Source organism: Carex rostrata, chromosome 24 (genome assembly GCF_964058835.1).
Source record: "Carex rostrata chromosome 24, lpCarRost1.2, whole genome shotgun sequence".
In the NCBI taxonomy this organism is placed as follows: Eukaryota; Viridiplantae; Streptophyta; class Magnoliopsida; order Poales; family Cyperaceae; genus Carex; species Carex rostrata.
Window position 1 is genome coordinate 6,889,899 of NC_135941.1, and position 23,498 is coordinate 6,913,396.

Genomic DNA, 23,498 nt, shown 5'->3' on the forward strand with positions numbered 1-23,498 from the left:
TTAAGCCACCATTCTACATAGCTTGAGCGATTGAGCCTACTTAACAAAGCTAAAGACTCATTTTCTTAAAATTTCTTTTGCCAAACATCTTCCTCCTCATAATTTAGAATTTAAATCTACTCAACTTGCTAAACACCCTCAATTGAGAGGACTAAAATGACACACGAAGTATTGAAATTTTTTAAAAGCCATAATTAGAAAAAATAATAATTTAGGAAACCAACTGGATTTTTTTTTTTTCAGAAAAATCATAAGTACCGAATAGGCTATTCGGAACCTCTCATTTACATTTAAACAGGATAGCCTATTCAGCACCATTTAATTTTACTCTTTTACTTGGCATAAATTATGAAAAAATTGTAAAATTGGGTGGTGTTGAATAAACTATTCGGTACCATTTAAATGTAAATAAGAAGTACCGAATTATGATTTTTATAAAGAAAAAAAAATGATTTCTAAATTTTTTTTTTTTCCAAAATATTCCTATTTCCTACTGAATTACTGTATATATGGTATTTCTGTAATTTAGCTCAACGGCAGGGTGCTTGGATCAATTAGAATTTCTACAAATGGAACTCCTTTCCCTTCTCTCTCACTCCCACGGGACACACTACGGCCAGAAATGGTGGAAAGGGTCGCTGCCGTCTCTTCACTCCACTGCGTCACTTCCTCCCTCTTACTCTGCCTCTATCTCAGTCTCCTCGTCTCACCAGCTTCCAGTGAAGTCTTCTTTGAAGAGCGATTCGACGGTTTCCCTCCCTCTCCCTCTCCCTCTCTCTACTTCTTTCTTTAGCTCTAATCCAACTGATACTTTGTCAATTTTCTACAGTTCTACATTTATTCCTTGTTTTAGCTACTTAAGAATTTAGGTGGGGTATAAAGTATTATAGATTATTGTCTCAACTTGGCGATGCTGATAAAATCATAAATTGGACTGTTACTGATTTTAATATTTTGTAATGATTTTCTGACTAAATTATTTGTTGCTCATTTGGGAATATTTATTGGTAGATGGTTGGCAAAGCAGATGGGTAAAATCAGACTGGAAAAGGAGCGAAGGAAAAGCTGGATCGTTCAGGCATACTGCCGGTAGATGGTCTGGTGACCCTGATGACAAAGGTATATCTTGGTTTTATATTTCTTTTAATTCTACTAATGTTCAGAAGGTTAAACAGTTAACTCTAGATGAATTTAACAGTTCCCTCCAAAATAAGCTGAAAATATTCCTAATTTCCTATAGTTGGAATAACATAGTTGGTCATAGACCGTAATGTCTCTACTTGCTAGTCCTTGGCAAGAAATCTGAGTCTTATCCTCTTCTAGAAGGGTGTAGATAAGTTTACTTTATTCTGGTATAATACTCACTAAAATAAGCAATTTAGTACACACACTATATAGATTGGTTTTACTACTTCATTAGTGTGGGAGATAAAAGAAAAATAATTACAATAGGATATCGAAAGGCTATACCAGACCAAAAGGGTGTATGCTCAGTCAAGAAATGTATCCAGTTTGGCAATACTTAAGTTAACAACAAAAATCATCCCCTGCTAGTTAACATGATGATATACACTTTTTTTATATTTATATGGTCCAGGAATCCAGACAACTACAGATGCCAAGCATTCTGCCATATCAGCAAAATTTCCTGAGTTCAGCAACAAAAACCGCACCTTGGTAGTACAATACTCAATAAAGCTTGAACAAGATATTGAGTGTGGTGGGGGCTACATCAAGCTTCTTTCTGGCTATGTTAACCAGAAGAAATTTGGCGGTGATACTCCCTACAGGTATTCCTTTTTTTTTCATACTTGTTTTGTTGTTGGATCATATTAAAATCCTGATGAAATAAATTATGTAAAAGGAGGGCTGTGAAAGCATCCCCAGACGGGCAGAGCCAAACTTTCAAGCTATGGGGTCAACTGGTCAATCATATAAAATTCCCATGTTGCGTATGGGGGCAATTTTACAGTACCCATAGCATTTTACTCTAAACAATATAGAAACCATGCACAACTACAAAATTTTTGAAAATTAATGGTGCTCAATTGACCTCCATTTGTTGAATGTCCTATACCTCCAGAGACTCTATACAGGATATAAGTAAATCATCGATGGAAAGTGAAGGTTGTATGTTATACACAACTGCTACATTAAATAAATTAATTGAGTAAAATTTGTTGTCATTACTGACAATTAATTGGCACCAGTCAATCCCTTGTGCATTATAAGCCCAAATAAAGCACAATAAAACCAACATTAACAAAAATTGAAAAGCAGAATCGAGACATGTAATTATATATTTAGTTCTCAAACATTCAGTTTGATAGTAAAACCCTGCCAGAACTTCTGTGTTTTTATTTGTATTGAGTTGAAGCTCCTTTTGGCAGTTTAATGTTTGGTCCCGACATATGTGGGACCCAGACAAAGAAGCTCCATGTCATCCTCTCCTACCAGGGGCAAAACTACCCGCTGAAGAAAGATCTACAGTGTGAGACTGACAAGCTGACACATGTTTACACCTTCATACTGAGGCCAGATGCATCTTACAGTGTTTTGGTTGATAATAGAGAGAGAGACTCTGGAAGCATGTACACTGACTGGGACATTCTACCCCCTCGAAAGATCAAAGCTGTTAATGCCAAAAAGGTTAGAAAGATATTTTCTATAATTTTCTTTTTTGCCTTTTCAAATGAATATCATGCATTTTTCCCAAAGAACTTTTTTCCGTTCTCATTTTTCTTTATAGATGCCCCAGGTAAACTTCCGTAATTCTTTATAGTCAATTGAGGGAGAAAGGGTACCGTCTTTTTTGTTGTTCATTCTATATATATATATATATTTTTTTTTTTTTTTGAGGGGTGAGGGGTGGGGCATTTTTAAAAAAACTCTATAAGATGAGGAACTTAGGTTTTATGTCTTTTGCTTAAAGGGGAGTACACATTATTTTGAGGATTTGTAGGGGTACAATTGAATTTTTTTCCTCTTTACTTTTTGTAATAGAAATGCATTCTAATTTTGACAACCTTGAAGTTAATGATCTATTTCAACAGTTTGTGACTTAATTATATTGGTTAACTTCTTACTACAGCCGAAAGATTGGGATGACAGAGAATATATTGAAGATCCAGATGACATAAAACCAGAGGTCTGGTTTTCAATTTGTATATAAGTTTATGCTTCTTTTTTATTTAAAGAAAAATGAACAAGAATTAAATTTTTTCTAATGTTTTTCTTCTAATTCTTCAGGGGTATGATTCCATTCCAGCTGAGATACCAGACCCAAAGGCTAAAATGGTACATAAACTTCTGCTTTTTGTTAATTAGACCAGAATGTGCACATTTTTTTGAAAATTTTAGACTTGTCCTACAAAATGTTAAAATATTTCATGTAGCACTGCAAAATAATATGTCGTACCCCCCTAGAAGAAAACGATATCCTCAACATCTCTACCGCCTGTAGTCTGAAAATGCTGTTCCTTCCCCTTACCTCCACAAAAAAACAAGAAAAAAAAAAGTAATTAGGAGAGGAGTATTATTTCTAGTGGGGTATGCAAGATCCCTTTTGTTCTGCAGGAGTATTCATGAGGCTATTGTTTTGTAGAATCATACTTAAAATTGCTCCTCTGATCGAAATAATTATTTGATGTATTAGCCTGATACATGGGATGAAGATGAAGATGGCATATGGAGGCAACCTAAGGTGCCTAATCCTGCATACAAGGGAACATGGAGACGCAAGGTTGGTACAAGATGGCCTTTCTTTTTTTGTATTCTCTCTTTCATTTTTCCTTGTACATATGTTTTCTAAAGAGTTTCTTATGCATTGCACATGCAGAAAATTAAGAATCCTAACTACAAGGGCAAATGGAAGATCCCATGGATCGATAATCCAGGTGGGCATTGTGATGTTGTTTATTTATTACATCTAGATAAAAGTTTGCGCATAGTCTCTGTTTTCAGTAATAATTAACAGTAAAGTTTGTGAAATTCTTTGCTTTTGGCAGAGTTTGAAGATGATCCAGATCTCTATGTGTTAAAACCTTTGAGATATGTTGGAATTGAAGTATGGCAGGTAAATGCATTCATTCCAAACATGCTTTAAATGCGTATAGATACTTTGTCATATTAATTTATCGTAAGGAGTAAGGGACCCTGTTGTAAATTTACACTTTGATTAATTATAGGTAAAAGCTGGTGCAGTTTTTGACAACTTTTTGATATGTGACGACGAAGAATATGCTAAGCAGGTTGTAGAAGAGACTTGGGGTGCTAATAGGGAGGTAAATGCAAAATTAGACATTTATACTTCTCTCTGACATTGAAATTCTATTCATGTCAGTAGTTTTTGGTTTCTTACTCTTTCTCTTATTTTTGTTCGTATAATAGGCTGAGAAGGAGGCATTTGAAGAAGCTGAAAAGGAAAGAAAGGCTAGGGAAGATGAGGTGAGAATATTTTACAAATTTAATTTCTCTTTTTTTAGTACAAATTTAGTTTCTCAAGTGAACTATTTCCCTTCGGTGCTTAAAAAGAGAGAAATTTGTAAAAAAAAAACAGAGAGAAATAAATTTGTACTGAGCTAGGACTATATAATATTTTAAGTTGGTTACTGGCTTATGTACCACCAAGCTATAGCTTATGGTTTCATGATTTCTAAATAAAATGTTTTGCATACGACTCTATAGGATGCAAGAAGGGCAAGGGAGGAGGGAGAAAGGCGGAGAAGAGATAGAGGGCATGATCGTCATCATCGTGACCGCTACAAGGATAGATACAGACAGGTACATACATTTTAATTTTATTTAATTGTGGTGCTACCTTTAAAAGTGTATGAAATATTCCTTGTTCCCTCTCTCCTCTTTTTCTCTACAAATACTGCTCAAAATGCTCCTTCCACTCCATTTATTAAGGAGTCTGGCTAGTATGACATTGGTGTCATATAGCACCAACTCCAAAATTTATTGGATAGATTTCAAACGATAAATCCAAACCGTTCAAACCGATTTACTATATGAGTGATGCGTTTACATGCCAATTTTATATATTTTTGAGTTATTTTAGTATCAAATCAAACAGTAAAAAATGTTGAAAAATGAATGCATCAAAATTAACTTAAAAACTCTCACATTTGACCGCTTGATACTAAATAAACTCAAAAAATTATAAACGCACAATTAATGAAGTAGATCGGTTTGAATGATTTGGATTCTTCATTTGAAGTCGATTCAATAGATTTTAGAGTTAGTGTTATATAGAATGAAATGACACTCATGATACACTAGACGGACTCTTCATTAAGAGGTAAGTTTTGTGGTCTAGAGATGAATATCTCAGGTGTCTGATATGCTTATTCTTTGAGGATCTTTTGTACAAGGCACAAATGTTAACAAATTTGTTTAAGAAAACAACAATATACTGATTTTTGGAGTGGATTTTTGTGTGCAGCGCCGTCACAGGGATTATATGGATGACTACCATGTAAGTTCATAAAACAGGATATGCATTGTCCGTGTAAATTATACTTCAACAACAAACAGTTTAAACTGAAATCAAATTTATATTTTTTTTCTAATTTTAATTTACAGGATGAACTTTGAGACATACTAAGAAGAATTGGGGTTGCTGAAAAGGGCATTATCTGCAGTCATTGTGTTTGAAATTGCACTATTACCCTTCTATATTGTAATTTAAAGGAAATAAACATGTAACCTCGTACAATTTTGTGTAATTTAAATTTTATTTGTGGCGGTTAAAGGGGAAGGATAATTAATTGGGTCTGATGTGAACAAGTGCATCATTTGATATTATTGAATTCTTCCAAACGGTGGTTTCAAATTTTCAATTAATGAATACTTTTAGCATGTTGAATATCCTGATGGCATTTAATTGCATAATCTGATTTTCATGGTGGTTGTTTTCAATCAATACTGAGTTAATTTGCTTTAAGCAGGAGGAATTTGAATATTCAACCTAAGTTATATATTATTATTCAGTTATATTTGTATTATGAGTTATATTATTTATAAAAAAATTAACTTATTTATAAAAGTATTTAACTTAAAGTTATACTAGTGTTCAGTTTAAATTATATTAGTACGTAGTTTAGCTTTATAAAGATTTGGCTTCGTTATACGAGTATTTAGATTAGTAAGGATTGACTTTATTATATAAATATTTAATTTAAGATATACTAGTATTTATATGAATTCAGTTTAATTAAACAAGTACCTAACTTAGTTTAATAATTTTATTTTTAAATTACATAAATATTCAGCTAAAGTTAAACGAAAATTCATCTTAGTTATATAAGGATCCAATTAAAGTAATATTAAATTTAATAACACCACATGGCGATGTTGTCCAAATTACCTATACTAAATCCATAAATTAATTTCCTATCCTGACAATAACTCTCAAGTAAGAAGCTGGATGACTTAACAATGCTTTGTTAAATTTTAACAATCTTGATAATTTAAAACAAAAAAAAGTTATATTACAAACTAAGTTATCAAGTTATCTAATTCATGCATGCACAAAACTATGTTCTCAACCCAATTGATTTAAGCCCTGTATATATACTATATAGACAGTAAAGAACATAACAAACAAATCAATCAAATATCAAGCTAGAATTATCAACTACAGAAATTACATTTAATCTTTTTGAAACATTACAATTGCGCAACTCTCAAAGGAAGCTCTTCCATTTGCAAACTCCTCGAATTCCTATCCGCTACCAACCCAACTGACTCGGCAACCGGCTCTATCTCAATAAAACCTAACTCAAATTGCCCACTTTTCTTCAAACTCCACACGAAAACCAGCACAATCCAACCAAGCATAGAAACAGCCCAATAATTGTTCATGCCATGTATCAACCCCCATGCAATAGCATATCCTACAAGTATCCCCGACAAGTGTCCAATAAAGCTTGCTTGGGGCACCATTATTGAGGTAAAAATTAATGACTCAAATGGGGCAAAGCTAATTGGCAGAGAAAGAACTCCAAATAGGTTCAGCTTTGAAGAAGGTTGCTTTGCTGCCAAAATGGTCATCCATCCAAAAACAACACATGAATAACCTACAGCAGTGACCCGCTTATAATGCTCAAGTTTGAATTTCATAATCAGCAAATGGTAGAATCCAAGAACTAAAAGACCTGACAAAACTACCAACACAAGGGTATATTGGAGATAGAATTCCACACCAAAGCCAATGCTCTTTAACTGTTCTACTGTACCGAGACTCCATAAGGCGCTCATGTTGAAAATTAAATGGAGAATGCTAACGTGGGAGAAACTGGAGGTAATTATTCTCCAATACTGACCCTCCATTGCAGTATCATAGCTTAATCCCACATCACTGTAACCTATGTTCTTTTTTTGAATATAATACCATATCAAGGAGCATATGGCAATTATGGTGCTAGTAGCAGGTTTCTCCACAATTTCATAAATCAACGGTTTCCCCATATGCTTCTTTGTCGATTTCTACAAAATCTTAATTCCTATTAAATTATGAAATATTGAAGACCCACAGATTGTGCTCTGAGTAGCCACCAGTTGAGGACCCTGCATTAAAAAAAACAACAACTGTTAGGAAATTATTTAGAAAGAACATTCAGAGAGATAAATCTTAAGAAAGTGTGCCTAGTGAAGAAAAAAAATGTCCTATATAGCAGCATCAGAGTATCAGACCAAACTGGTAATGTAATAGGTGACAGTACAGCACTGGTAATGTGTATTTTTATAATCTTCAAATCTTGAGTTTTTTTTTTTTAAAAAAAAAAGCTAGAGTAACAAGATCTAACTGAAATCATCAAGTCGGGTCTTGTACACCCATACAAGTATGTAAACAACACTAGCTTTAATTGATCTCATATTGAAATATGGTAGACTGGTAATAGAACTCTTCTTACAGTACTTCAGTTTTAGTCAATGTCAAAATTTCAGGAATTTAATTAAATAACACAAAAAAATAAATTGACCCCCTAATATTAGGTAAGATCTGATAACAGCACCAGAATTATGTAAAAGCATGTCGTAAGGCACTTCTTCAGAATTTACCAAATTTAGCAATAGTAGTAGAAAGTTAGGGAATTGAGCTGAATTTAAGTACCTACCCGAGGATTAAACAGCACCATTGCTAGTTTAATCAGAGTAATTCAGAACTTACGATAAATTCCAACGCACAGGAACCCTAAATTGAAGGAAACAACAACCAATGTCTTGATTGCAACTAAATAATTTCATGAACGAACCTTTGATCGGGGTTTCACGTCGCAAATACGATTCTCTTTCTCTAAAGCTTTCTTTTCGAATTCAGATCCGATTGTTTGTAAGATCCAGTTATCTGGTTCCTGGCCTTCGGCCTTCAATTTCTTCCTCGCTTTCACGCTTGAACCGACAAAACTGTTTGTTGCCTATTCCGTTATTTATCGTTTATTGCCTTTTTTGATTCAACTCTCGAGAATTATTTAGGTTTAACCAGAGACCAGACGAATTCGTATCCTCTGCATTAACATAAAAAGGCATCTTTTGAGTTAATACATCTGAACCGTTAAATTAGATTACGATTCGTGTGAATTAAATCTGCACTAACATTAAGGACCGCTATGTTTTAGGCGGGGACCGGATGGGCTCCGTTTATAATCGGACGGTTGATATGTATTAGCTGAAAAGATGCTCTTTTGAGTTAATGCAGATGATGCGGACTCAGACCAGACCACCGCAAGAAGAAAAGGAATTTACATCCTCTGAGATATCTCATATGTTGCGTGACTTTTTGGAAAATGTCAACTGTTCAAAGACGTTCTGCACGAATCTTAAAGCTTAGATAATACTGCCCCCTGCGCTATCCCCGAATAGGCACCGGACACGTGCAAAATATGAGATATATACGCATTCGAAAAGAACTTTCTGGTTTCGGAGTGGTATTTTAGTCATTAATTATTATTTGAGGCAAACTTAAAAGTTAATTAAGTTTAGAGTGGTATTATTATGATTTCTAATTTCGGAGTGGTATTTTTAAAATTTTAAAATTTTGGATTGACAAATAATCAATTTTTCTAATTATTTATGTTTCTTAGCTTGATTTAACATGAGCCGTCCAATCTGATCCGGACCATGAATTTATGTGGGAGAAAATTTTATGAGAAGAGTTCCAATGCCTCGTGCCTTTCATCCCTCATCATATCTCATATTTTATATCTTCATTTGCAAAGTTTAAATTGTTAATCCGAACCGTTCAACATGACATCCATACTAAAATATGGTTTGGAATGAAATTTTATAAATTTTGAAATTTTTTTACTATTTTTTAAGGTAGATAGAAAATCACTGTTTTTTGAACAGTCCAAAAACAATGATTTTGTATATATCTTAAAAAATAGTAAAAAAATTCCAAAAATTATAAAATTTTATCCTCACATATATTTTAGTATAAATATTATATTGAACGGTTCGGATCAACCGTTTTGTCACACCCCAAATCGGGTATAACAACCTGCCACGTATATTTATTAAAACATATACGTAAGGCAGTGGATCTTTTATATGCATTACCAATAACACCATTACATATTAACCACATCCCAATATTTCTTACAAAATTTATCTGACAGAATACGGCAAACGATAATTTAGAAATGCCTCCCGCATCCTGTTAGTTTCAACAACCCAAACCCAGTATTATGTGGTTATGCTGTCAGATGCAATCCAGAACCGTCTCTCTGTATCTGTATAATAAACTTGAAAATAACCCAAAGGGTGGGGGTGAGAAATAATATAAATATCATCTCTCAATGTGAATTTGCCACAATCAGGCCACTGGACTTGCAATCAATCCAGAATTAAATCCTCACAACTTGACATTAATAGTTCAATTTATATATATAACTAAATAGAAATGCTCAATCACAATATTCAATCAAATCTCAACTCATAGAATTTCAAATGAAGCTCAATAGAGATATATTTGGCTTAAACTCATATTATCAGATTTGGTAACACACACAGATGATCCACCAACTTGTCACACAGGTGGCCAAGCTAAACCCACACCTGTCAGTACCCATATAGTACCCTCAAACTGACCCTCATATGTAGTGTTCGGGCTTATACCATTTATTAAAGTCTGGTTCATAGTCAGATAATGTTTCGTATGCAATAAACTTAGAATCCGTAATTTCCAACACATTAAACAAAACAGTCAATGCTCCGCAATTGACTGGATATGACATCTATCAGACGTTTCTTTATAGTCACCCAAAGTCTTCGTCACAATCCGTCAATGCCCCGCAATTGACTGATTCGATCAATCACTGCCTAGCAAGTGATTGACCAAACACCATATGCGCATAATCGCTCAAAGTCAATGCCCAGCAATTGACTTTGATAAGTTAGTAATCATCACAAATTTATGGTGACTTTCGACCCAAAATAGGAGAACACACAAAACGATAAACCATTCGAAATGATAGGTCAACAGTATCACACAAATCCAGTTATAATTTGATTGAGCTATGCATATGATTCACATATCTCAAATAATGCAACAAACAATTATTCAACATGACAATCAAATAACAATTTAATTCTTAAAAATGTAATATCAAACAAGTCCAATAACTCCGTACCTGATATCGTAAGGAAAACAATAAACTCGTAAGCAATGCTACTCCGAGAAATTCCATCACGTCTGTCTCGCCCATCTCTTTCATAATTACGACGACTGGTAGCGCAATAGCTTCTATTTACTTTCAATTAAACATAGAGTAAAGATTTTAGTCCCTGCTGATTAGTCCCCTATTAGTCCCCCAACAACCTAATTGTTCATATATAACTCTTCTTCCTTTTTTGTTCCCCACGTGGCCACCTACTTTTAAAAGAAATTGACTAGGCTCCCAGTTCAATCTCCTCTTAGAAAGAAAAATAAAAAAAAAAATTATCACAGCTCAAAATCCACCATATTCTTCTCCTCTACTGCTTGCCACCAGCTACCCACTCGCCTCACTCATCACTCTTCACGACCTCCGCCTCTTCTCTGCCTTCACATGGTGCACCGTCGAGATCCGGCGAGGAGATCCGATGCAATCCGGCACAATCTTACCTCGTATACAATGAGATCCGGCGGAGAGAGCATGGTGCACCGTCGGAGGGGGTCCATGCTAGCCCAGTGAATGTTGTCAGAGTGTAACACATGAATACTTCATTAGTTAGATATAAATACTTCATTTGTTAGATATGAATAATTCATTTTGTTAGATATAAATGCTTTATTTGTACATTAATTAGATATGAATATTTCATTTGTTAGATATGAATACTTTACACCTTCAAGTATGAATAGTGTTAGTGTCAGGTGCGAATATTTAATATAAAAAAAGACTTTAAGTGAATTGAAGAGGTCTTGGAAAAGAGGTCCCAGAAGAGGTGTCTGATTTTGAATTGTATAAATTATTTCGTACATGTATGGATACTTCATTAGTTAGATATGAAAATGGCAAACATATGAATACTTCATTTGTTAGATATAAATACTTTATTATTTAGATATTGATACTTCATTAGTTAGATATGAATATTTTATTGTATAAATTTGCAGTAGTGGTCTCCAATCTTGGCAAATGTCGCTTTCAGACGGTTGCAGTCCCCAATCCAGGCTGTCAAACGTTGTCAGCGGTCCCCCTGGTCGTTACTGGTCCCCAAGATTAATGATCCCCTCCAGTTTGTGTTTACATATGACAAATATTATAGATAATAAGTATGAATACTATAAATTCGTAGGTATGAATACTATACATTTTGACGATGAATAAAATTGCATTAACCCTATTCAATGGCAGTAGTTACCACGTGTGCGGCAGTTAGTGGTCCCCCGTTGTACTTTTTTTTCACATATGCTACATATTTTTAATAAATGATAAAATGAGAACTTTATTATTATATAAATGACTTTTAATAGAAAATATGATAAATTGAATAAATTTGTAAGCTTTTGAAATTTAGAAGAAAAATACACAATTTTAAAATTTTTTAGGAGTACATATGAAATCTCCCTATATGTGTATATAAATTATAAATCAGATTTTATAGTTGAATGAACAGTTCTGGCGTCTCTGATCTGAGCCATTCACAGTTCTAGCGTCTCTGATCTGAGCCATTCACAATGCGTTAGCTTCTGATCAGGATTATTTCGCGTTGAATGCACTGATCTTGAAATAATAACGCATGATGCTCTTTCATTCTCCGTTGGATTAGATTGAGGTTTGATCTGGACCGCCTGCTATTCAACTCTCTTTTATGTGAACTCTTCTACACGTTAGGGGTGTTCATCAGTTCAGTTCGTTAAAAAATTTATTCGGTTTTCAGAAATACAATTCAACCAACTGATATAAACTAAACTCAACAAATCAAATTAAATTTCAGTTTATTCGGTTGAACCGAAATAAAAAAAGAGAGTTAATCATAAAAATTAATATTTTTTGTTGATCCTTCTTATTCTTGTGATTTCTCAGATTTTGTTGATCCTTCTGATTTTATTGATTTTTTTGAATTTTTATTATAATTTATTTGTTTTTAGAATCACAAATTTCATCGTGCAACTTAAATATATTTTAAGTGGAATTCACTTTTGGTCAAGCGTATATAGCTAGCTCATAATGCAAAAAAGTTTTCATATATCGACGGTCTAGATTAGTCTTGTACGATGCAAATAAAAGTTGAGAGGATTTGCTGGATCTCTTTTCATGTCACACCTTCTCTTGAAAAGCCCAAGTGCGGAGGCCCATGGGCTAAAATTGCTTTCAAGTTGCTTCGTATAAATCTCAAATTGTTACCAATATTAGAAATCTTGGATCAGGTGATTAGCGCGTTGTTACTGCCACGCCATGCAAACGTAATAATAAAGCTAACTTCATTTCATTCCAAGAATGTAACGGAAGGCGACTAATTTTAGTATTTTACTGTTAATTATGGATAGTGCTGAATTTTTCAGGTACATTACATATTCTAAAATAAGGAAAGATTAAATTTATATATAGGCAGCGTTTGATTTGTTCTTTTAAAAGATGATTTTCTGTCATTATAATTATATAATTGTATTTGACAAAAATAGTAAAGAATAAATATAGTATAGTAACATATGATTTTGTAATTATAATTTCTTATTAATAGCTACTGGAAGTGCATCTTTGTTTGTTCTCTCTTCTCCGATTTTCTCTTTCTCTCCTCCGATTCTCTCTCTGCTTCCTAACTCATCTCTTTTCTGGTATTTTCTCTCTCTTTTCCCTGTTCGATTTTACTCCAATTGATTTCGATGGCTGAGAATGGTTGATTTGAATGCATTTTAGTTTTTGTGCAATGTTGCGGCTTTGTATTGTTTGGTTCTGAAGTTAGTTGAATTGAGGTCAAGTAGGATTCAATTCAGCACAATTTAACTTTATTGCTTAACTTTTGACGAACTTAAGCTATATCCGGTTAAATTAAGAGCTCAATTTGCACCATTGGATGCTTGTTTGGGTTTTTAAATGTTTCAGATAGCACAATTTTTGTAGTGTTCAATTCTAAATTTGATGTAAATTTAAGCTAAGTAGAAGTTCATTGTTGTCAGTTGCAGCTGATTGCACCACTTGGGTGAATTTAGGTGAAATCTAGTTTATTTGATTTGAAGTTGCAAGGTTCAATCTTAAGTGGCTCAATATGCTATCGCGTTTGTCATTATGCAAATTCTTCATGCTATTACTTTTTTAACTTGTAGGATTCAAATATTTCTATACCAGTGATGTCAGATTTAACTGAAATTACACAAAAGATGAACAACTTAGACCAAGAAAGACATAAAGGTGGATGATCCCGTGAGCTCACGTTGTTATTGTTCTGGTACTAGACATGAAAGGAATAATATGTAGAAGTATGATACCAAATTATTGGTGAAGGTTTGGACATTGAAATAGTTGATGTACCACACAAGTCAATACCTTGTAGTTGTAAGAAAAAAAATATTTTACCAGCTTTCCATGCCTTGTACCAATCCACGAATGGATTAATAATTCTTGCATTTAGAGTAGAAAATGACTAAATATAGATATTGGCTTCTAAAATTAAAAAGACTTAATATTCATTATTTAAACCAGCTTGTATTTTTTTTCTAACTATAGTTACTACTAAAGTACTAATCATAGAAAATGACTAAGCATAGACATCATCTTCTAAAATTTAAATGAAATATGCATTATTTAAACCAGCTTGTATTTTTTTCTAACTACAATTACTATTTTTTCTTGCATAGACATTGATGGACAACCAACTGAGCAGAATAACAACAATACTAAGCATGCATAAGTGGGATAAGTAGGAAGATGAGAATTTGATAGAGTGCTTGCTTCAACTTCTACAATAAGAAAAAAGGAGAGCTGATAATGTTACATTTCATAGTGGCTTTCTACAACAGCTGGAGAAATGGATGCATGAAAAGATTCCAAATTGTTAAATAAGAGCTGCTCCTCACATTAGCTCTCGAGTGAAAGCTATGGAAAAAACAATATTATGCATTTTCTGAAATGCAGGGATCTAGTGCAAGTAGTTTTTGATATAATGACAGAGACAAATTCATAAGTTGCGAGAAAGGTGTATACGATGATTGGGTCAAGGTAAAGCACTTGATCAAGCTTTATCAAGTGTTTTACCTTGACCCAATTATCGCATACACCTTTCTCACAACTTATGGACTTGTCTCTATCATTTTATCCAAAACCACTTGCACTAGGTCCCTGCATTGCATTTCAAAAAGTGCATAATATTGTTTCTTCCATAGTTTCACTCGAGAGCTAATGTGAGGGGCAGCTCCTACTTGACAATTTGAAATCTTTTCGTGCATCCATTTTTCCAGTTGTTGTACAAAGCCACTTCGAAATGTACCATTATCAACTCTCCAATTTCTTGATTATGAAAGTTGAAGCAAGCACTCTATCAACTTCTCATCTTCTTATTTATCCCATTTATGCTTAGTATTGTTGTTATTCTGCTTCGGTTGGTTGTCCATCCATCTCTATGCAAGAAAAAAAGTAACTGTAGTTACGGAAAAATACAAGCTGTTATAAATAATGCATATTAAGCCAAATAAATTTTAGAAGGTAATGTCTATGCTTAGTAATAACTGTAGTTAGAAAAATACAAGTTGGTTTAAACTTTAAACAATGCATATTAAGTCATTTAAATTTTAGAAGGTAATGTCATTACTAGAGAATCAAATATATTGTATTGGAGATAATAGTGGGTGCGAATTATAGGAGTTGATTAGCATTGTAATGGTGGTAGGTAAGAGATACTTAATGAAGTTATTTATGATTGTATCTTAATGAAATATATAAATAGGTGTCATGTTATTGTACTCAAATACACAAGATCAATGCAAATTCTCTCTTTTATGAAATCCTTTATGGTATCACAGCCTGGCATTGGTTTGGTTTGGTGATTTGATTTTAGAAATTGGAGGGATTTAAATTTTGATTTGGTAATCTGGAAATAGGTTTTTATCGCATATTCTCTTGGCTGTACATAAGACTAAACTTCCTTTCTAGCATTTTCTTAGAAACGAAGGAAGAATTAAGAAAAATACAACGAACAAATTATAACCTGCTGCATTTGATATTATAATATATAGAGTTATAGACCAATGCTAGTATTAAAGAGGTATTATGATAAAAATAAGGGAAAATTGGTTATTTGTCACTCAAAAACCTTAAAATTTGAAAAATGCCACTCCGAAATTAGAAATCACCCTAATGCCACTCTAAACTTAGTTAATTTTTAATTTTGCTACTCCAAATAATTAATGACTAAAATATCCTCCTCATCACAAAACTGTGAATTTTGTTTGATTGTTGATGAAATTTGTTGCCATCGGTGTCAGATTGTGTCTCTTTTGCTGGATAAGGAAGCCGAGGTGAACTCAAGGAATTACTGTGGTCAGGTGTGTTTTGCCTAACCTTGAACCCTCTCTGATTTTGCTGATTTTGATACTTCTTCATTTGGAATTTTAGCACAAATTGGAGTTCAAAATTGATCTCAATGAATTGATCCTTTATTTCTCTTAACTTATCAACTGGTAAAGACTGCATTGATGCATGCATGCCGGCACGGTCATTGGAAAGTGGTTCAAACTCTCCTCCTCTTCAGATGCAATGTATGCATAATCTTTGCATTTGTTTAAGTTTATTTTGCTTCAATTCAACAAAAAAGAAAAGAACTTTTCATGAGTAGATATATTTGATTTGAAGGTGACTAGAGCAGATTACTTGAGTGGAAGGACAGCTCTTCACTTTGCAGCACATGAAGGCCACGTCAGGTGCATCAGGCTCGTGCTCACCGACTTTGTACCGAGTGTTCCCTTGGAAGACGACTCTTTGCGTACTGGAGATGCCGATCAAAACAGCCCCAACAGAGAACAGAGCAACCCCAGCTCCTCCCTTGGGAGGGTATTTTAGTCATTAATTATTTGTAGTGGTAAAATTAAAAATTAACTAAGTTTAGAGTAGCATTAGGATGATTTCTAATTTCGGGGTGACATTTTTCAAATTTTAAGATTTTAGAGTGACAAATAACCAATTTTCCCTAAAAATAAACAAGTATATGCAACTGCTGAAGCGGGGAGGAGAATCATAGAAACAATAATCTGTACTCATAACAAATGAATGTAATAGCAGCTGTAGGCCACCACAGCAGAAGAAAACTCAAACAAAAAGGTAAACAAAAAAGATAAAACAAAATAGTATATGCGAAAATGAAGCAGAGACCGCAAAATATCTAATCCTCTAGCCACCTAAGTGCCTACTGATAATCTCGACCAGCCATCCATGATTTAACCTCGAGGAAAATACATGATAAACCCCAAAGTGCTAGAAAAATGCCGTAAGCCACGGTCCAACCAGTTGATTCACTTGCGATATCCAATCCTATGAAGATGTTTACTATGCCCAAGATCACCGCAGCACGGCCAATATTGTGGTGGTACCAATTCCAGTATCTTCTGATCTTTGATGTCTTGACAGGTCTTATGAAGAATGCCTTGATCTAAATTCAAAGAATGCGATCGATTAGAGGTTGACAACTTTATGTCTGACATTATGACACTGAGGAACTCGATACAGGAATTGTATTAATTAATTAATTAATTTATTTAATATTAATGATGCATTTGCTTTCTGTTTTCTAACAGGGTATAGTTCATATTGTGTTCCATTATTTCCCTTCCCTTTATAAATGGACTATGGATAACTAGCTCAGTTACCAGTGTAGGGTAGCCATATATGCAATTGCTAGACATGTTTAATTTTCACTATAATCAATTAAAAGAGGAAAACCTTGAGTATCACTGTAGTCTCTCTTTATTTAATAGTAGTACCAGTGCTCTTTATTTTTAGAAAAAGTACCTGAAGAGCTCCAAAGACAAGGATGATGATCCCAATTGCTTTGTGAACATCAACATTATTGACTCCATCATCATTGAGACTAAACCCGATAATTATTCCGACTAGGCCGAGAACAAATCCGGCTCCTTGAATGGAGATGTGTGCATAGAACCAGAACGGGTCATATTTCTTGAAGTATCTTGCCATCATGATTCCTACAGGCATGAGTATGCCCCATCCCAGTGCTACCAGCAACCCGTGCCATCTGGCCTTGTTAAATGATGATCCACTGCCAGCTCCAGAAAGTGTACCTATTGTGTGAAAAATAAGATGGTCAATGAAAATGCATTTTATTTCTATTGGTTGATTTCTATGCTATCGATGCCTAATTTGCCTATTGACCTCGAGTTGCTGAATCCAAAGGCAGAGGGCGTAAGAGCCAATGGAGGTCAATTGACCCCCATTTTTTTTCAATTTTTTTTTTATTTATACACAGTTTTCTATATAATTTAGACTAAAATGCTACGGATACTGTAAATTGACCCCCATTCGCAGCATAAAAATTTTATATGATTGACCCCCATTCACGAATGACCCCCATAGTTAGAAAGTCTAGTTCCGCCTCTGGCTGAATCATACCTATTTTGATTATTGAACATGTATATATGATGTTAACCACCTGGTTGCTCTAATAGCAAGATAGAAGAAATAAAGATTCATTAACTAGTCAATTGGGGCACTGATATTTGAAATTGAGGTTTGCTTCTATTATACCATGTGTAACTAGCAAATTTAAATATGAACAACACATTTTCCAGGACGTACCTGCTGAATAGTCGACAGAAGCCGATGCCTTGCTAGAATGCTCTGGTAGATAATTATTTGAGGGCAAGCTGCCCGATGGTCCAACCGCGTAAATCAAATGCGACCACTGAGGCATTTGGGTATTCAACTGGAAAGCAAGATAAAGCTGGGATGATTGTGAAACAATTAACGATGTATTCGCCACCAGAGGAAGGCTGCCTTGGTCAGGTGGGCAGCTGTCCGAGCTATATCCACCGAGGTAATATTGTTTCGCTACCCCAGTCCCACCATTGGATGAAATCCAACCGGCCATGGTACTGCTCCCGTCCATTTTACCATTAGAGGAGAAGCCGATTGCGATGTAGGTCCCTCTGTCAGGAGCTGATAAGACAAAGCTCCATGTGTTTGCGCCATTCTTGCCATACTGAGGAAAGTGTTGACAGGTTAGATCCTTAGGTTTTTTAACATCAAATTGATGGAACGAAAGACGAATCTTTTGTGTCAGTTGTTCAGCTAATCAACTCATTATCTCTTGAGACTTAAGTTTCTCTGTGTTTATTATTTGGACTGGAATTAAAATATTTCAAATCCTCATTTGAATTTTAGATAACCAAAAGAACCTAGATCCTAGATCCTAGATCCTCAATCACTCAAAAGGAAAAAGGAAAAGAAAAAAGAAAAAAGAAAAAGAAAAAGAAAAAGAAAAAGAAAAAGAAAAAGAAAAAGAAAAAGAAAAAGAAAAAGAAAAAGAAAAAGAAAAAGAAAAAGACAGAGAGAATGAAAAAACAAAGAAGATCACCTATGGTGAATGGTTGAATGCTGGTATTGCTGTATACTGGTACTCTGGTACTAATTATATCTGGTTACAGTTCTCATACTAGCCATAATGATTTTGCATAAACCTTTAATGTAAAATAGGGAAAAAGAAATTATCAAGATTGAAGAACATAAAAATTAATTTACCCTAAGGATGAAACTTTGTGAGCTCCATGCATTGGTGCAATACAAAGAACTGGTGTTAAATGGAATTAAATCACTGACAGCAAGAGCCGAACTACAAGAGTCCGATTGTGAAATCACATAAGGAGGAGAAAAACTCAAAAGAACTCCAATAAGGAGCACAAATAAACAAGAATTTGTTTCTCTGTCCATCTCCCACTTTATCTGTAAATCTCTCTCTCTGAACCTCTTTAATGATTCTGTGGTGGAAAGAATATGTATATATATATTTAAACTCCTGAGGAAGTCTTTCTAGAGAATTAGAAGGGAAGACACTTTTGAACTATTGCTTTCTAAATAATAGTTGTTGTTTTTTTATAGAAGAATATGAAGGTTCTAAGAAAAGATATATATTACTAGGGAGGGTGATGAATGATGAAGCATATGAAGGTTCTCAGAAAAGATATATATTACTGGGGAAGGTGATGAATGATGAAGCAAAGGTTGTATATATTTAGGCTATTAAATAAGGCTCTTATTGCTTTACTAGATATTATAATCAACTATCGAGATGAAGTGGTTGGACCGCTGGCTATTTGATTTTGATTATGGTTATGGTTGCAATTTAACAATTGTTTGTATTAATTTAATGTAGGGACGTGATATGAGTACCCACGCTCTCATATCCCCATTATCCCTCCAATTTTATTTGTTCAATTTCATCCACATTTTTCATGATCTATAAGGAATTTTGCGAATCTAAAACCACGAATTTCTTCTACGCAATTTTATATTTCAAATGAGATCCACGATGACATACTTGTCATCATACAAGTATTTATACCTCGTCATTTAAGTATTTATACCTAGTATTTTTCACATATGACACTGCTGACATTTAAAAGTATTTATATCAAGTATTGCAAGTATTTATACTGATGCACGGAAGTATTTATACCTATGTGGTCAACTATTTTTGTTAGAGAAAGGTTGACGCAAGGACGATTAGGGACATGTGATGCGGAGATGCGGGGTCCACGATTGGGGATAAATACTTACAAATATAGGTATAAATACTTGCACGATGAGGTATAGATACTTGCACAACGAGGTATAAATACTTGTGTGACGATGAATCCGAAAGTACGTCATCATGGATCTCATTTGAAAGATAAAATTGCGTAGAATACATTCGTGATTTTAGATTCGCAAAATTCCTCATAGAACGTGAGAAATGTGGAAGATATTGAAAAAAAGAAAAGAAAAACCCACCTTTAAAAACGTGTATGATTTTTCTCTCATGTAGTTTGAGTGGTCCCTATATATAGTTATATCAAGTTAGACATGCAAGTATTAATATCTTAATTTGCAAGTATTAATTTATTATCTTCCAAGTATTTATACCCATGAATTTAATTAAACTTGGAAGATCACAGTGTTGTGAATAAATTTAATTAAACTAGTTAGTTAAGTTAGTTTATGGAAAGTTAAAATTTGTTTAAGAGATGTGGGTACAATGCAGGTACTGGAGTGTATGGAGATTGAAATAATTATTCTTTAATGTATGAGGTGCATTGTAAGACCACATCAACTATTTTGACCTTGAATATTTTGTGTGACATCCACACGGCATAGAAAGGATTAGTCTTTGCAGCTAGAATTAATTAGTCTATAATCCTTCAAATTTCCATGTTTTATGTTTTGATCAGTTTTATCTAGAGACAAGTTAAATTATAGGCTAACTTTAATGGTTTGAAATGAAAATCGGTGGCATCCAAATGACCCTTTTGATCCACACAGAAAAATATTGATGATTGGCCATTTATATATAAGAAAATACAGGGAACTTGATTAAAAAAATAATAATTAAGGTGTATAATATAAGAAAAGGCAATATTTTATGATCATCAATATATTTTTTATTGTATGCATATAAATACAACTATTAAAGTTGATCTATATCATTTTTTACATGCACATAAAAATATATGTGAGGTTATGGTACTATGCATAGCGCGTATTGGTCCGTATCATGACTCAATATTTTTATTTTTAAAATACAAACAGTCAATATAATATGTCCAAAATGATCTATGTATGAAAATATACTTGCAGACTAAAATTTATATTTTTTTTTATAATTTTTTTACTTTTAAGATAGGTTGAAAATCACAATTTTGAATGGTCTAAATTTTTTAGATCAAGTAATTTTTTTTAGAAAGTATAAAATTTGATCTATAAGTATACTTTTATACGAAGATATCAAGATAATGTTGAACGGTTCAGATCAACTGTTTGAATTTTAAAAATAAAAATATTAATTAATTGTACGGACCAATATGCCCTATGCATAGTAACATAATCTCGATTTAAAAAAAAATAGAATTACATGGAAATAATTTAATAGAACAAGCCCAGACTGTTGGAATTTTCGAAAACTAGCCTCCACCGATCCCTAGGATCGGTGGAGAAAAAAAAACACATCCTACACCGATCCCTAGGATCAGTGCAGCCCATTTATCACTCCACCATTCTCTTGCCGCAGAATGTCACATAAAATCAGAAAATCAAAACAAAATAGCCCTCCACCGATCTTGTGGATCGGTGTAGTTTTTTTTTTTTTTTTTTAACAGAAATTTCTAATTTTTTTATTTTTTGTATTAAAATATTAGAAATGTTGAATATATTTCTTTGAAAATAGATGAAATACAATATAATTTGATTTATTAGAAAGACTGCAACAAATAACCCGGATCAATATTTTTCAGGCCGAATTTTTCGCGGCTGTAAGAAAAATTAATATATTTCTTTATGTGTTATTGGAAAAAAATAAAAATGCTTAGATTCTGAGTTATTGATCCCGGTTCAAAAGTCACTTCTAGGTAATCTAGAAAATATTGTGATCCATCTAGTACATTTAATTAATAAAAAAATGTTTCTATTTTGAGAATTCTTTTTGAAAAACAATCATTAAATAAATTAAAGTTTTTGGTTTTTTTCAAAAATAGATACAACTTTTTATAAATTAAATGTCCTAGAAAGATCACAATATTTTCTGGATTACATAGAAGTGACTTTTGAACCGGGATCAATAACTCAGAATCTAAGCATTTTTATTTTTTTCCAATAACACATAAAGAAATATATTAATTTTTCTTACAGCCGCGAAAAATCCAGCCTGAAAAATATTGATCCGGGTTATTTGTTGCAGTCTTTCTAATAAATCAAATTATATTGTATTCCATCTATTTTCAAAGAAATATATTCAACATTTCTAATATTTTAATACAAAAAAAAATTAGAAATTTCTGTTAAAAAAAAAAAAAAAAAAAAACAACACCGATCCACAGGATCGGTGGAGGGCTATTTTGTTTTGATTTTCTGATTTTCTGTGACATTCTGCGGCAAGAGAATGGTGGAGTGATAAATGGGCTGCACTAATCCTAGGGATCGGTGTAGGATGTGTTTTTTTTGCTCCACCGATCCTAGGGATCGGTGGAGGCTAGTTTTCGAAAATTCCAACAGTCTGGGCTTGTTCTATTAAATTATTTCAATGTAATTCTATTTAAAAAAAAAATCCCATAATCTCACTCTAAAAATATCTTTTATTTGACATTCTGATGGCCGTATTGCAAGAGACAAGAGTTGGCAATATACATTTCTGTAGACATTTATATATATATATATATATATATATATATATGGCTGTGGCTAATTTGCTGTCGGCAGCATTTCTGCCGGCGGTGCTGCCACTGTTTTTTCTATTTTTTGATGTTCAAACGACAAATCTAAACCGTTAGATGTTTAATCTATATTATAATCTACTTGAAGACCAAATTTTACATTTTTTGGAATTTTTTTACTATATATTAAGCTGGTTTGAAAACCGCTGATTTCAATGCTGCAGAAATTTACTGAAATCAGCGGTTTTCAAACCAGCTTAATATATAGTAAAAAAATTCCAAAAAATGTAAAATTTGGTCTCCAAGTAGATTATAATATAGATTAAACATCTAACGGTTTAGATTTGTTGTTTGGACATCACACGGCTAAATATAGCCCTGGCAGCACCTCTGCCGAAATGCTGCCAGCAGCAATTTAGACAGACCCTATATATATATATATATATATATATATATATATAGGATTTGGCTAATATGCTATGGGTAGCTAAGAGGCCTCCCGTGCTACGGCTCAATATTCGACTTTTCAAAATCCTAACGGTCGATCCGAACCGTTCATCTTGTTCTCCATATTAATATGTGTTTGGAGACCAAATTTTACATTTTTTGGAAATTTTTTACTATTTTTTTAGATTTATTGAATATCGCTGTTTTTTATGGT

At 33.4% G+C, this 23,498-nt stretch overlaps 3 protein-coding genes and 1 long non-coding RNA gene across 6 annotated transcripts; 2 read left to right on the plus strand and 2 right to left on the minus strand.

The window, feature by feature from the left end:
* Nucleotides 1-540: 540 nt before the first annotated feature.
* On the plus strand, nucleotides 541-5,823 carry CRT3 (calreticulin 3). Of its 2 annotated transcripts, XM_078325818.1 has the most exons (14): nucleotides 541-749; nucleotides 1,012-1,119; nucleotides 1,598-1,790; nucleotides 2,391-2,649; nucleotides 3,092-3,148; nucleotides 3,250-3,297; nucleotides 3,656-3,742; nucleotides 3,839-3,896; nucleotides 4,008-4,075; nucleotides 4,188-4,283; nucleotides 4,390-4,446; nucleotides 4,687-4,782; nucleotides 5,447-5,479; nucleotides 5,587-5,823. In XM_078325818.1, the coding sequence occupies exons 1-14, from the start codon at nucleotides 623-625 to the stop codon at nucleotides 5,596-5,598; spliced, it is 1,299 nt and encodes a 432-aa protein (XP_078181944.1). In that variant the 5' UTR covers nucleotides 541-622; the 3' UTR covers nucleotides 5,599-5,823. The 2 variants fall into 2 exon arrangements, with proteins under 2 accessions (XP_078181944.1, XP_078181945.1); XM_078325819.1 differs by lacking the exon at nucleotides 5,447-5,479.
* A 670-nt stretch (nucleotides 5,824-6,493) lies between these two features.
* RBL13 (RHOMBOID-like protein 13) lies at nucleotides 6,494-8,480 on the minus strand. Of its 2 annotated transcripts, none has more exons than XM_078326080.1 (2): nucleotides 8,262-8,480; nucleotides 6,494-7,572 (listed from the first exon to the last, which is right to left on the minus strand). In XM_078326080.1, exon 2 carries the CDS (start codon nucleotides 7,471-7,473, stop codon nucleotides 6,673-6,675), a length of 801 nt encoding a protein of 266 aa, XP_078182206.1. In that variant the 5' UTR covers nucleotides 7,474-7,572; nucleotides 8,262-8,480; the 3' UTR covers nucleotides 6,494-6,672. The 2 variants fall into 2 exon arrangements, with proteins under 2 accessions (XP_078182206.1, XP_078182205.1); XM_078326079.1 differs by having other exon boundaries at nucleotides 8,177-8,480.
* Nucleotides 8,481-15,896: 7,416 nt separating this feature from the next.
* On the plus strand, nucleotides 15,897-16,416 carry LOC144575325 (uncharacterized). The gene is made up of 3 exons (XR_013518388.1): nucleotides 15,897-15,973; nucleotides 16,115-16,186; nucleotides 16,281-16,416. It is a non-coding gene; the product is annotated as an uncharacterized LOC144575325 (long non-coding RNA).
* Nucleotides 16,417-16,644: 228 nt separating this feature from the next.
* Nucleotides 16,645-19,415, minus strand: LOC144575614 (cytochrome b561 and DOMON domain-containing protein At3g07570-like). Its single transcript, XM_078325820.1, has 4 exons — nucleotides 19,179-19,415; nucleotides 18,237-18,639; nucleotides 17,433-17,722; nucleotides 16,645-17,073 (listed from the first exon to the last, which is right to left on the minus strand). The coding sequence occupies exons 1-4, from the start codon at nucleotides 19,365-19,367 to the stop codon at nucleotides 16,831-16,833; spliced, it is 1,125 nt and encodes a 374-aa protein (XP_078181946.1). The 5' UTR covers nucleotides 19,368-19,415; the 3' UTR covers nucleotides 16,645-16,830.
* Nucleotides 19,416-23,498: the final 4,083 nt, after the last annotated feature.